The sequence below is a fragment of the Macrosteles quadrilineatus genome, unplaced genomic scaffold, assembly GCF_028750875.1.
Source record: "Macrosteles quadrilineatus isolate MER2022 unplaced genomic scaffold, UCM_ALF_1.0 Scaffold_5__1_contigs__length_97177068, whole genome shotgun sequence".
Lineage (NCBI taxonomy): Eukaryota > Metazoa > Arthropoda > Insecta > Hemiptera > Cicadellidae > Macrosteles > Macrosteles quadrilineatus.
The window spans coordinates 95,272,239-95,287,492 of NW_026542598.1; the positions used below are offsets into that span (position 1 = coordinate 95,272,239).

The 15,254-nt window shown below is 34.8% G+C and overlaps 1 protein-coding gene and 1 long non-coding RNA gene across 2 annotated transcripts; both read left to right on the top strand.

Annotated features, from left to right (window-relative positions):
• The first annotated feature begins 18 nt into the window (after positions 1–18).
• Positions 19–1,696, top strand: LOC128995874 (uncharacterized). The gene is made up of 2 exons (XR_008490989.1): positions 19–128; positions 1,155–1,696. It is a non-coding gene; the product is annotated as an uncharacterized LOC128995874 (long non-coding RNA).
• Positions 1,697–5,146: 3,450 nt separating this feature from the next.
• LOC128995872 (prostaglandin E synthase 2-like) lies at positions 5,147–13,603 on the top strand. The gene is made up of 6 exons (XM_054420899.1): positions 5,147–5,520; positions 8,079–8,288; positions 8,594–8,793; positions 10,842–10,953; positions 12,799–12,899; positions 13,243–13,603. Exons 1-6 carry the CDS (start codon positions 5,227–5,229, stop codon positions 13,496–13,498), a joined length of 1,173 nt encoding a protein of 390 aa, XP_054276874.1. The 5' UTR covers positions 5,147–5,226; the 3' UTR covers positions 13,499–13,603.
• Positions 13,604–15,254: the final 1,651 nt, after the last annotated feature.

Below are 15,254 nucleotides of genomic sequence, written 5' to 3' on the forward strand. Positions count from 1 at the left end.
ATGTTGCAAAATGTCACAATAACAAAATCAACAACAAAATGTAATTTGACAAATTTACCGTGTTAAACAAGTTTTCAAGATTCACAAGTTATAAAACATCAATAAATTAATTGGTACATCAAGCTTTTGTGAGTACTTTTTACCCTATTTAGTATTATCCATTGATAACATATTACAATTAGTTCTATAACTTTTTTGTAATTCAGAAGAACAAGAAACACCATAAGAATTTTACTAATATGGTACTTAATTACTGAAAATGTCTAATAAGTAACGTGGTACTCTTGACCTCAGATGTACTTTGTGTATTTTCAAATATTTTTCCAATAACCATTTCCATGCACTTGATCTTTCCTTCTCAACAAAGAGGAGCATCCTTATCAGAAGTAGGTAATTACATTCTTATCTCAGTCTAGGTTTTCCATTGTACTCTGTTCACTGTTGAGATTGATTTTATTTTTATTTGTGTTTTTTAGCCAATTTACATGATAGGGAATAATGGGCTAAGCTGTTACCATAGGTCTCATGGAAAGACTTGAACCCAGCACCGGTTAACATATTTGCTATGCTGTCCCAAGAGACCAAAAACACCATCCGTTCAATATATATGTCCGATAGCGCGAAAAATCAAGCAAAAATGATGCAATCTAGATGAAATTTGGTACAAACGTGTCAAGTAAGCCTACATTTAGTCCTACGAGTTGGTGAACCAGAGAGTTCAAGCGCTGGGGCCGGGGTATTTTATTTTTGTTTGCTTTGTGTAAGATTAAACAAATAAATCTCAGTTTCAAACTCTTGACTTTCGTTCTGATATCAAGAGGCTGATTCAAGGGTTTCATCCACCTGGTGTATCTTGTTTCCATTTAAATTCATCTTTTAAGTCAAGTTAGGCCTGTATATTTTCTAAAAGTATTGATTTATGCGATTATATTACGAATTGTGCTATAGCTTCTGTTGACAACACTACTAATGAAGTCTATCAATTAAAATTATCCTGTTTTCATAATTAATCTCCGATCCTTACATATAGGTTGTGAATGATTTATGTGTTCATCAAACTTCATCGCCTTTGATACTGTTCATATTATAAAGTCAGAAAAGTTAACTGTTGTCTTAGTAGATTCTGATATTCATTAAATTAACATTTGTTTCAGGTGTTTCCAAGAATGTAATTGCAAAACTCAAAATTAATACTGTAAACAATTGCACATATACCTACTATGTGTATTCCTCAAAATTACTACCATCTCTTTTTCTTTTATTTTTGACATAATTTTGAATTACTTAATAGATGACCTGGCAAATTTACCAGTTAAATTTTACTTACTTTGAAGAGACTCAAAAGCAAATTACAGTGTTATGGATTCACAGTTAAGTTTAAAAATGAAGAAGCTAAAAAGGCAAAGTAATCATTTTATGAGGGAAAGAAGTGATTCCGACATTCAAAGTCTTTTTATGCCAAAACGGATTCCAAAATCTAAATATCAAATGATGTTTACATTTTGTGTCTCTTGGGTGTTAAAATACCACTATCCTATAATTCCTTGTACTATAAAATCTGAAATGAAAAATGTAGTTCTGGATATCAAAGAAAAAGTAAAGAATTATGAAGAAAAAGTTCAAACGCATCCTATAGATAAATAAAACCATTATGCCAGTACTAAACTAATAATAAAACTATTAATCTTTAATTGACTGAATATGTTTTTTTTTAATTTATAGGCCTAGTGCTAACATTTGATTTCTGGTGCACATTTGTTTGTTACCATGTGTCCAACAAAAGGAGCAGTTCGCATAAAACCCCTTATGAAAATTTAAGAAAGTAGGAAATTTTTTGTGGTGCAGGGCTGCAGTCCAACTGTATTTTACTCATTGTTGTGGTTTGCCCCTGAGCTGGTATTTACCGTGGTTTAAGTTTAATTACCTTTTATTTTTGTTCGAGTTCAAAATAGTTAAATCGATAGCTGACTCCCGCGGTATAGTTAAATAAGTACTAGCCTGTATTCCGTCCCCGAGAACCATTTTTACTTTCTCCCCCTATACCATAGTATATGGGAAAAGTATTGTTTTCGTCAACATTTTCGAGTTTGAGTTTTGAGTGGATATATCCGTTTTGTGAAAAAAAGTAGTTTTCAAACTGATGTCTGTGTGTCTGGATGTGTATACACCTGTGGTCCGATTTCGATGAAATTTGGTGTGTAGGTTCTAATCCATGGTATCTCCGGGTATTTTTTTTAATTTTTTTGAAATTTGAATTTTTAATGTAGATTTTCCCATAGTATAAAAAAAATCGGATTTTCTCAAAAATGGCCTGAACGATTTTGATAGAAATTCAGTATGTTTTAGAACTTTAAATTCTGAAAAAAATTTTACAACTCCCATTTCTGTAAAAAAATATGTTTCAAAAGTTATTGTTAATTATATTAATAGGCTATCAAAAAAAAAAACATAAAATTAAGAAAAATAGGATTTTGTAATAAAAGTTGGTTTTGATCAACTTAGTAGGAGTCCTCAAAATTTTGAATTTTTTTTCTTTTGAAATTTTGATTTTTAATGGGAATTTCCCCATAAAATAACGGAAAAAAAGTATTTAAAAAAAATGGAGAATGTTATAGTCCTTTAAATTCTGAACAAAATGGTACAAACCCCATGTGATTTTTAACTATAAAATATAATATTTACTCTTTACTGTACTGCTTACCCATCATAAAGGTTGTTGATGAGCTTACGGGAGAAAGTATGTGTTAGAATGCCGATACCGTTTATTTAACTAGTACCTGGGGACCGAGCTTTGCTCGGGAAACTAAACGTTTTTGTTAGAGCCGATTCCCAGATCGAAGTAACAATTATTCAAACTTTACTCGTATTATATATATGATATACGTGTCCCCTTGTGTTTGTGCGAGTTTGACAATGTCCAAGAATCCGACTATGACAACAATATACTTCTCCATATGACCTAAATGACTATGACGCAAACCGGCGTTGAAACCATGGCTGTAGATTCAAATACAACCAAAAGGTAACTAAACCACTATAAAAACCAACTGGCAGCTATATTTATTTTTTCCGTTTTGTACAAATATAAGTGGAGCATATGGGCTCACTATTGAGGGGGAGCATGAAAAATATAGACTGTTTGGGTAGCTGAGTGGTTATAGTGCTCGCTTAACAATCAAAAGGTCGCCGGTGTTTGATCCTGGGAAAAGTCAGTAGCTTTTTGATGGTTCAAATCTAGGCCAAGCTGTTCCTGATAATTGGTCATTAAATAAATTATCCTGGCTATTAAATTGAAACAGCTGATCTTGGTCGTTAAGAAAGCTACAATAATCGTTGTCAAACTCCAGGGTAGGATAGTCTGGTAGAATTGGCAACGTCGCAAGTAGTGTTGTTTAGCGCCAGACGTCCCATAAGATAACAGGCAGACGGATTACACCAGCTCATTTTAATTCACGTAATATTCATTTAATTTTATGAACATAAATTTGTTAAAAGATTGAAAATAAAACATATAGAATTGAAAACCAAAACAATATAAATTGAAATCGATTTCTGTACATTTAAAATGGAGTCAATATTTTTATAGCCCGGTAACAATAATAAGCAAGGTAAGGTAATAAGCATTCATATTCTTACATAATTACACGAATACTATTAGCTGCCTTTAAACACAACAGCTGTAACAACACTACCGTACTTGCGACGTTGCCACTTCGAAGGCCGCGGCCTGGAGTTAAAGAGATCGCCGTGATTCTACACTACTCCTTCACTCATATTTGGGTTAAAATACGCACCCAGGTGGCGTTCCCATCTCAAAGATTGATGATTAAATAATAAAAACAAAACGCCTATTGTAATGATTTTAACATATTTCCGTGAGAAAATGTGAGTGAATGCACCATTATTTTGTGTGCAGATCTTATGAAAAATACATGAAAACCTTGTTTCTGAGTCTTCTTTAGGACATTTTCTAGGGACCCTCCTTCAAAGACTCTCCAGTATATAGGTTTGTGGGGTGTAAACCTTTTTTCTTCGGGTCGGGTTGGTTGAGTAGCCTACTAAATGTAGACCTCTGGGTGTAGCAAAATTTGGATAGCTTTGAAAAGTATTGATTTCTTTAAATGTTAATCGTTATGAAATTCGTTTTGTAATAAATTTTACTTTATTACGCAAAATCATTATAACCCCTGTACAATTTCCTTGTGGTCCACTTTAGGAATAATTTATTGTAGAGTTAAGTAATTAAAGTGAGAAATGTTTTTCATATATTATCACACACTTCGTATTATTATCACATACCTCGATACCAATTAATGTATGGTAATGTATTCACATAGTCTTATATTTGACCAAACCACACGGATGTAGTGTGTTAGTGATTGAGAAGGCTCTTACTCTTTAAAGATTTGCTATGCATCTCATAACGTAAATAAGGATATTCGTATATGGTGGAATAACACAGGTTGTCGTGATTAATTTTAACAATCTACTTTAGTTTTATAAAACACTGACTGTGAGACTTTCTTAAGCCGTGTGCGAAATGCTTTGCAACACATCTGGGAGTGGAATTGGTGTTTTTAAAATCTCTTTCACACCGGGGCCGGGGGTCCTGTTTTTAAATGCTTGAGAATTGAATCAATAGTCAACATCACTCAACTCAGCAGTCAGATTTCAAAAATAGGGCCCCAGTGCAGGGGGCCTTGTAAAGTGGGGCCTTGCCCAGTGCCGGACCTGGATCAAACCTGACGAAAATGAATGGTTGATGAATATTATGGGTATGAATATGATCGATTGCACTGTAGCAATAGCTTGTGTGCCTGGACGGCCGGATGATCTAAAATCCCTCCCCGGGGTCAAAGACCCTTAAGAGCCAAAACTTTCATTCCGGGCCCAGATTGGACAGCTATTTTGTTGTAGTAATAAATCTTAATGAACAAATTTTGCTGTCAACATCTTATTAACATTTTGGTCATAGTGAACTGATTTTTTGTCTAATATTTTTTTTCCATTGACTTTAGACTTCTCAATTTTCTTCTTCTGTATTGGCTGGTATTCTCTGATTTTCTCTCTGGTAGTCTGTCTGTCTTAAAATTGTTTTGATATTGGATTTTGTTTTGCTGAAGAAGAAGAAGAACATTCACAATCAAAAATCATATATTTAGAGAGAGGTTAGGTTTATATTATACCAAGTCCAAGAGTTCAATAAAAGAATTTTCTGTCAAAACTATGGCCGGTTATTGTATCACAAGAAATTTGTTTTCCTCAGTGCTTAAAACTCCTCGGGTTTTCGTTTTTAGAAATGAACTACCCTTCAGAGTTCAAGTTTCGACAAGTTCTTTGAAGTCCAAACCACCATCAATACTTTTATTAACCGTAGCGGGTGTAGGCGCTGGAGCTATATTGGGTGGAGGGTATTCGTTTTATTCAATCAACAAAGGAAATTCTCCGATCTCTAACGATGGGGTTGGTGCCACCAGCTCGGTCATTCAAAACTTCCCTGGAGTTAGTGTTTCAAGGAGGGTGAGTAACATGTTATGTAATAATATCCTTGTGTAATAAAACAGTGCCAACACAATTTTTATATCCTTTTCGTTAGGATTACGATAGCTGGATGAGCTAAGGTGGTCACTAGTGGTGACAGGACCTTTACAGTAATACCACCTCTGGAAAGCGTACTTTAAGTAGTTGCTGGAGATTTCCTTCCCGACAGAAAAGCACCGCCCACAACCGCTTCAGCGATGGCCAGTTTCGTGACAATTGAGCGAACACCATTACCGTAACAATACGTTGTTAAGCCATTGGTCTCGGTGGTGTAGTGGATAGCGCACCGGCTGATGTTCTGATGGCCAGTTAGCCGGTTCGAAACACACCAGAGGCACTAAGTTTTTTATTTGATTTTATCAGCAAGTTTGGTTAGGTTATGACATTTGTTTTATAATTTTAAAAATATATAATTGAATTTGAGGCATTTATAATTGTATGTTACGGAGTGTTAAGATATAAACAGAACTATTTTTTTCGATTAGTAAACCTTCATTCGATTTTTTCATGCCAGCAAGTTTGGTTAGGTTATGACAGATAAATTATATTTAAATTTAACATACAAACGATACGTCTTGACAGCGAGAGTGACAGAGATAGGCCTAACAATTTGCCGAGAACAGTTCAGCTATGCACGGTATGACGCGTTCGGCACGACGCAGCTTGGTGGGCGGTGTTTTTCTGTCAGGAAAGTCTCGTGTTGCTAGTGATACGTTGGCCGGAGTAGGCCTATGTCACATGGCTGTTGTCATTTTTTCAGATGGGTAGGCTAAACTTAGTAGCATTCTTCTGATGGGAGGGGGCGGTTAAAGCCAAGAAACAAACTAGCCTTGCAGAAAGTTATTACCCTCTAAGTTATCCCTAAAGATTCAATCTATGCAATTATCTGCTGTAGAAAATATTTTAGGGAATACCTACTGAGACTACCTACTATCAATTATTAAATAGTTGGTGTAGGCCTAACTTATGTATCCCTACCGCAATAACTTAGTAGTTTACACGATAACGTTATGGCCTTTACTAAGTTAGCCCTAAAACCTTCCCCTACGAGCGTGATAAAGGCTATTTATGCGAGTTGCTTACTCTACTTATACCTACGATTGGTTGTTAATTAGGCCTACGTTTGTCAAATGTCATCACCTATAAACTTACTCTTTCTGTTAACTTTTTCAGGGACTAGGTCTACTAGGGCTTTTTTCAGGGTAGGCCTACTGTTAGCAGCATTATTAGGTACCAACAGTACTGTTTCAGGTAGCCTACAGATAAACTTATCTAACTTGTTAGACAAATATTAAACTTCACATTTTTAGTAAGGGATAGGCCTACTGAATGTATAGAAACAATTTACTTAGTCTACAACATTTAAATCATTACAAACAAATTTTAACTTAGCATCTCTTAAATTATTATTATCGGTGAAAGATAATAGGCCTAAATAAAAAATATTTTAATCAACCTTCCTGGAACTATTTGTTAAGGGTTTGAATCATTGCAATTTGAATTCTTATTCTCTCAATCCTTGAACCGCATTGGTAGTTTAAATATGGTTGTAGGTATTCAGGCCTGCATGCAATATCTGCGAGGTTCCGTATTACATTAGGCTATGTACATTGGAGTGACAGTTGAAATTAACTTAAAGACATTACAGTTTAGACTTCCTTTCAATAGGGCACATTTAGGTACTGGATCCTTGTTAGGGCTAGACTATTTCTGATTTTTAAGAATTTACAACAAAGTAAATGGATAACATTCCACAATCACCCATTAAATGTGTGTACGGTATGATTATTAACACGTTGACTGCGTGTGCCGACTTTAGTCGGCGTCGCCAGCGCTCCCAGGTGGCGCGCGCCGACTACAGTCGGCACCAGACCAACAGTAAAATATTGAGTCAGTGTGAGCTTAGCCTCAGACGGAGACGTTATAATCGTTGCCAGCCTGCCAGCTTAGAATGCAAGCTTTACTTTGGTGTAGGTTGGTACTAAAATTTCCCGTAAAATCCCGTCTGGCAATGCTTTTGTCCCGGTTTCGGGGATTTTTTCTCTTCAACCCACATTACAAAGACACTGGATACGGATCCATGCAGTGCTGCTACCTTTGGGTGTTTCAGTGAACTACATCCACTCTCGGGGTAACGCAGCACAATCACCACTGCTCTTTTGTGATTCGTCAGACTGAAATATTTGAATGCCAATTGCGTTCGCTGATTCGGTTGCGCGCCGGGGCTTCGCCCGCCACTGGGGAGCGCCTGTAAAGTCGGCGCGCGCAGTCAACGTGTTAAACTAAGTTACAGTAGGTGGTCTAAAAACTTAGGCTTAGCTTAACAATAAAGTAATAAATCTGTAAAATCTGAACACAGATATATAATTAGGTTGTTGTGACTTGTTTGTTAACGATTATGATTGTAACTAAGTAAGTGTGTGTGTGCAAGTGCAATCTTCCTTATCCGTGTTAATCGTTAAGTTAAAACCAAACTAAATTCAAATGTTACATAAAGGCTACGCTACAGTATTTATATTGTGTCGTCTCGGTTTCAGGTGTTCAATGAAGCAGACGCCAGTGGCTTACACCTCACATTATTTCAGTATCCTACATGTCCATTTTGCTGTAAAGTCCGAGCTTTTTTGAACTTCTATGGAATATCCTATGACGTTGTGGAAGTTGATCCAGTTCTAAGGCAACAGATTGGTTGGAGCAACTATAAAAAAGTACCTATACTACTGGCTAAAGTTGAAAATGGCTATCAGGTGAATACTCAATTTACTGATGTAGACTGTAATACACTATTAGATTTAATAATGTATACTGTGTCTTGTGAATATATGCTTTTCCAGGTATGTGTTGTTGTGCTTTGCTGTAAAAGTAACTTAACTTGGTAAAAAATAGGCACCTAGGCCTACCGTTGTTAGCTTCGTGTATAAATTTAAACATGTTTATAGCAACTATCAAATTATTGTACCTTTTAAAGCAGTATGACACTTTAATTATATTTATTTTTATTCATTTGTTTGGTAATGTTATCAATTACATTACAACTTGTATTTTGTTGCAGCAACTTAATGACAGTTCCATGATAATTTCTGCTCTTGCATCCTACCTTCAAGAATCTCAACCGAACTTGTCCGAAATAGTGAAATGCTATCCGAGCATGTCGTATCGGGATGACAACGGAGATGAAAAGAGTGAGATTATGAACCGATACTTCCTAATGCTACACGGACAGTTCACAGGACAAACAAAGGAAGAAATGGAGTAAGTTTGCTCATGTCTTTTGAATAGGTATTCAAAGATTTATAAATTTATAACTTCTAATTGGCGAGCATTTAGTCTGATTCACAGCCAATATACTTAAAACACCTTAAATATATTACCAAAAACATGTAGGTTGTTCCAATATCAATTTTTCTAAAAGTTTAATGCTAAATTAATAATTATCCACTCTGAAAAAAATCTAAAGGCTACCGTTCTACAATGATTTACAGGGTGGAAAGAAGTCCTGAGACAGTTAAATATTTCAAAATATAATAAAGATAGGTCTATTAAACTTGGTGCAAAGTAACTGGGCATTAAAGTAATTTTAACACATGATTCTTCCTCCTCCGGAAGGAATGGCCCGCTAGGAGTCAGAAAAAAATCTTAAATGTAAGCATAGCTTGATTAACATATTGTAAATTTAAAGTCTTTACTAGTAAAATACAATGTCGCACAATTCTATCCCAAATGGACAATCGAGTACAGAATGGCAGCTGTTCAAAGATTTCTTTTTTTCATTCTGAATCTATGAACTGCTGCCATTTTCGACCAAGTTTTTCTCAAATTTGCAGCACTGTATTCTACTAATAAAAAGACCTTTAATTTTATGCACATATTGACCTATGCTAACGTTAATGATTTGATTTTGACTTCTATCAGGCGTTCCCCTGAAGAGGTAGCGGAACATCCTAGCATAGCAAATTCAAGGAATCTTTGAACTGCTGTCATTTTCTACTTAATTGACCGTTTCGAGTTTGGGTTTGCGGCATGGGATTTTACTTACAAAGACCTTTAATTATTTTATATGCATATTAACGTATATTAACATTTAAGATTCTTTTCTGACTTTATCTGGCCGTCCCCAAGGAACTAGCGTGTCACTGAATAATGTGTTTAAATTATTTTAATGCCCAGCAACTTTGTGCCAAGTTTGTAGCTAGGCCCTATATCTTTATTATTTTTTGAAATATTAAACTACCTTTATACCAGGACTTTTTCCCACACTGTATTAACCCTCCAAGTGTTATTTGTCGCTGCAGCGACACATAACACACTTTGTGTAGTGTTTTGTGTCGCTGCAGCGACTCACAAACACTGTTTACGGCGAAGGCTCTATGACTGACAAAATCGGATTGAACTGGATCGAGTTAGGTATCGTTTTATTTTACAGATTCAGAGCTTTCTCCGGAGGTCTGTCTCTAAGCGCTATTCATTTTAGTTCCGAAAATATTGTAGCAGACAGCTGACGTGCTTATTTGTAAACAGCTTGGTTATCCTCGGACCGATGACTGATGTGTTTTATTACGTTTATCATTGTTTTAGTGTTAAAAATCAAAAGTAGTGATATAAGCGGTGCATTATAAGAAGATTTAAGTGATTTTGAAGGGCTGGTTGATGATTCTGAAGAAGTAGGTAGTGATATTGATGTAAATTATCAGCCAGATTCCTAGCTATGGTTAGGCTATGCATTCTTAGCTAAACGCTATGTACTGAAATCTGTTTTTTGCCCATAACTCATTTATTTGCAAATCTACTTCCTTATATTATTATATATTTGTAATCCTCATAAAATTTAGAAGAAAGTGGCTATTTTCAAATATTTATAGCCTATAATTTATACAATTTCATTGAGCGCGAACTTATTTTTTTTTTGAAAATTTTCCAAAATATTTTGTTTTTACCTAAAAAAAATTTTTGAAACAAATGTTCCTTATGTTCTATGTATAATATTGAAGCCCATGATTTTCCAAACAAAATGGTATATAGAACAGTATAATTAACATTGTTTTCAAGCTTCTCAGATCCGTTTTAATAAAACCTTGCAAATGAGCAAAAAATAGGCAGACATTAAGGCCAAAACAAGGGACACTCGGAGGGTTAATGTTATCTGACCATTTTATTGTAAGGACTCTATGTAAGGCCATTAACTCTTAATTTTCTCAGGCAAGCTAGCTGACCTAGGTCTATTTTCAAACTGCCTAAATAGCTAGATGGATGGATTTTTTTACATCCAAACAGAAAATTTTAAATTAGTGTAAATATTCCAGGGAAGAAAGAAAGTGGAGGAAATGGGCTGACAACACCTTGGTTCACACACTCTCACCAAATGTTTACCGCACCAAAGAGGAGGCTTTGCAAGCATTTGAGTGGTTTTCAGAGGTAAGTGATCAGTGATCAAATCAAATCATCATTTGATTGGCTGGGTAGTTGAGTGGTTATAGTGCTCGCCCAACAATACAAAGTTTGGCAGTTTGATCTTGAAAAAAGTCAATAGCTTTTTGGTGGTTTAAAACGACCCAGCTGTCCTTTGATCATTGTAACAGATGATCCTGGCTATATTAACAGCTGATCGTAGTCAGTAACAAAGATACACAAATCATCTTGCTTTATTCTACTTTTGACTATTGATTCAGTATGCAATAGTTAATGATTCACACTCACCTTGTATTCATGTTCAGCTTAAAAATGCACCTAGGTGTGCATCACTGTCTTGAAGTACTGATAACGATAATTTATTTCTGAATGTCTGGGGCCGCACTATGTTACTACTCGTAACACCCTTGTTTACCAACAGGGTGAGGATGCAAAAGTGAATAATGAGGTTCTTTAAACAGGGTGTCTACCAGTCACAGAAAAGTAATATATTTTTATTTTAAGGTCCCAAAGGTCACAGGAAAAATCAGGCCTCACAAAAATAAAGTTCCCCGAACCTGTCTTTTGTTTTGCACCTTGCTGCAGGCAATGATTAAATTCAGAATCAGTTATAGTGAACATATTTTTCAAGCAGGCAACCAGCTCAAATTGTTAAGGTGGAAAATATTGTATGCATGACTATCTCATGTGTAACTTAAATGAAATATTTATTTCCCATTAATTATAAATACATCAGTATTGTATTTTTTGTTTCTTTTTGCCATTAAAACACAAATATATTGCCATAACGTTCCAAAGGTGGTATTTAACATCCCCTCCCTAAAGTCACTGAGATTTACTTTAATCAACTGGTAGGCGCCCTTTTAGCGAATTTCCCATATAGGGAATAAGCTATTACCGTAGTACTCATGGTAAGACCTGGACGCGGGACCGATTTTTTTTTTCGTTTTGAGGTCCCTAGAGGCCAAAAACACCATCCGTTCAAATGCATATATATATATATATATTTATATATTTATATATTTATATATTTATATATATATATATATATGTGTCCGTCAGCACGATAACTCGAGCAAAAATGATCCGATTTTGATGAAATTTGGTACAAACGCGTAAACGTACGTTTATTCGAACGAGTTCGCGATCCAGCATGATCGGACTATGGGAACGGGGGTTTACGGGGGGTTTTATGGGGTAAAAATAGGTTTTTCCCATTTTTGACCCAAAAAACATAAAATTTAGCAATTTCTTTCCAAACCATTTTGTAGAGCTTCAAAAAACAAATAACTTAGTATATTGAAGCGTTATTATGCGCCTAATGGTTACGGAGAAAATTCCAAAAAATTGTAAATTAAAAATTCCCATGTTATTCTTATGGAGAATAAGTAAACTGTTGTAGTTTGCTTGTTTGTGAACATATTTTGATCAAATTTGGAAAATGTTTTTATTTCTTACTAACAATTCACATAAAAAAAAAACAGTTTTACCCTCTCTGATGCAGCAAACCTAAGTACTTGTTAAACTAATTCTATTTAAATCAAGAATAAATGTTATATTTTTAAGTAGACATTTCAGTGTAAATCCAATCAGTCAAATGGAAATTCGCTTAGTCTGCAGGTTTGCTGCGGCGGGGGTATTTAAATCTACTGTAGTCAACTGTTACAGTCTTCTATTGATCACGGAAGTTGTACAACTAAGTTGTACAACTTAATTTGTGAATTTCCTTCAGTTTAATTAAATAAAAAAGATCAAAATATTAAATTCACTATGTTGTGAACTTTTTTGTGGTATTCCCTTCACAAACTTACATGATGTAGTTATTAAAAGTAACTTCAATTTCTTTTACAGGTCGGTGAATGGGACAGATTATTCCCAAGCTGGGAAAGAAATCTGATCGTTTACGCTGGCGCTTATGCTATGCTATTCATTGGCAAACGTCTTAAAAAAAGGTTTGAGTTAAAACTTGTTCAGATAGACATTAGATAAAATCCTTTAAAATGAAGTAGTTTTTTACGTAAACAGCCTTATGCCTCACTCCTGAGGCCTACAATAAAGAATGAAAAATGCATAAAGGTATTTAGCATGTTAAGAAATGATACAAGATGCAACAGATCTTGAGCTATGACTTGCTTCATTGCATGACTGTGGTACTCCCTTGTCAACCATCCCACACCAACTATTAGTACAAAAAATTACTTCAAAGCATAAAAAGTGTTGCATTTTTTTTATGAGGCAACTTCTTATAAACACTCTTATTGACGTACAAAATGATAATGTCAAATTTGCTTCTAGGCATAATCTCAAAGACAATGTAAGGTTGTCACTCTACGACGAATGTAATAACTGGATGAGAAACCTCAAAAAGAAAAATTCAACTTTCTTGGGAGGCAAACAACCGAACCTAGGAGACCTGGCGGTATATGGCGTACTGAGCAGCATTGAAGGCTGCATAGCGTTTGAAGACCTTCTGAAGAACACATCAATCGGCTCATGGTACTGGCCGATGAAAAAACTCGTCCAGTCCAACATGGGCATTGTAATAAGTTAGTCAGAAAACTGTTAAGTCAGTGACCTCTAAGCACATTTTAATTTATTTTTATCGTGTATTATTCTGTACATACCGCTTTGTTTAATTAAATTATGTTTGTATAATTTTTTAGCTACCTTATTATCCTTGTGGTATATTAAAAATTTTCAGACTTGGATTATAGAACTAGATTTGTCGTAAGAAAAGGATGATCGTTTTGACTAGTTAATAGTTGATTTCACAACAGTGAAAGAGTTCATAATTACGCCGTCAAAAAAGTCTTATTTATTTTTTTCTCCGGGTTTTTAAGTCATGTTGCTATGTTGATACTGTTGATAGTTTCAGGATTCAAACCATTTCTTGATCTCCCCTTTGCTTTGACCAATTGCCTAATGTCGAATGGTCTCAATCTTGCTTAAGCCACTCTTCCGTGTCTTGATTTTTGTTTGTTTTTTTGTACTTACTTACTAACTACAGTATTGTGCTTCTACTATAGTTACTGTCTAACTGATTTAAGGAATTTTGTTTTTGTTTTCACAGCTTTGGAGTTTGTGTATTCTTGGAATGTTGTGTTCCGTTTTATAGCCTGAACTGATAAAAAAAATATGCATTAAATTGAGATAGTGTAATATTTGGTGAAGGCTCATTTCTTTAAGTTTTGGGTGTTTGATTTTATGATATTCCAAGCAGCTTTAGACTTTTTACTACTATTTTCAGTCTAGTTTTGCCAATGATTTTCGGTCTATACATTTTTTTTTTCTAAGTTGTTCACAAATCCTTGGATTAGAAGAAAATGATTCTCTAAGGAACTTACTTAAAAATAAAATCTCCTGCTTGAGACCTGCAAGTTCGGTTGTGTACCATTTTTGTTTTGGTAACCCAATTTTTATCAGAACTATTTGTGATTTTTTTTCTTACGATAAAAATGTATTGAGTTAAGTTTACAAAGTTTCTGAAAAAACAAACAAACATGAAATCAAAGATATAGAGTCAGTTATACCATACATGACCTGCTCCCATCGGTACAAAAAAACATTTCCAACAAGTCACTCACTTAACCTATGTTGAGGTAAAAATTGTTTCAAACATACTTGGTTAGGTTTGGTACCATTAGATGCAGTTTGGTTTTTCTTAATATCTAGGGTTATGGTAAATTTTAGGCTGTCATGATCTGAAAAAGGAAATAATTAAACTGCACAAAATTTGACAGATTCCCTATTAGTACGGTTAATAAATACATTGGATTGATATTGGGATTGAAATTCTGGCAGAAAAAGTTGAATCGTCTTAGTAAATTTAAACATTCTTTTCATCACTCCTTACCGAAAGTAACTATTTTCAATAACAGCTGATATCAAAGAAAATAGTTGTTTCCCAAGCTCTTATTTAGAGCGAGGGAAAAACAATCAGCTGATTTTCCCTCGCTCTAAATTTACTTTCCCTCGCCCTTGATTAGTTCTCTATTTATCCACTACACGCACTAGTGTTTTGTTACGGTTTATTTTAATGATTACAATCAGCTGTTTACATTGTTGCACAAGCTAAATCTATACAGAAACAGGCATTAGTTTGTTTTGCTGTGTTTTTAGCGAATTTCCCATATAGGGAATAAGCTATTACCGTAGTACTCAGTAAGACCTGGACTCGGGACCGATGTAATTTTTCGTTTTGAGGTCCTTAGAGGCCAAAAACACTATCCGTCAAATTCATATATATGTATTCATATATGTGTCCGTTAGAGCAATAACTCAGGCAAAAATGATCCGATTTTGATGAA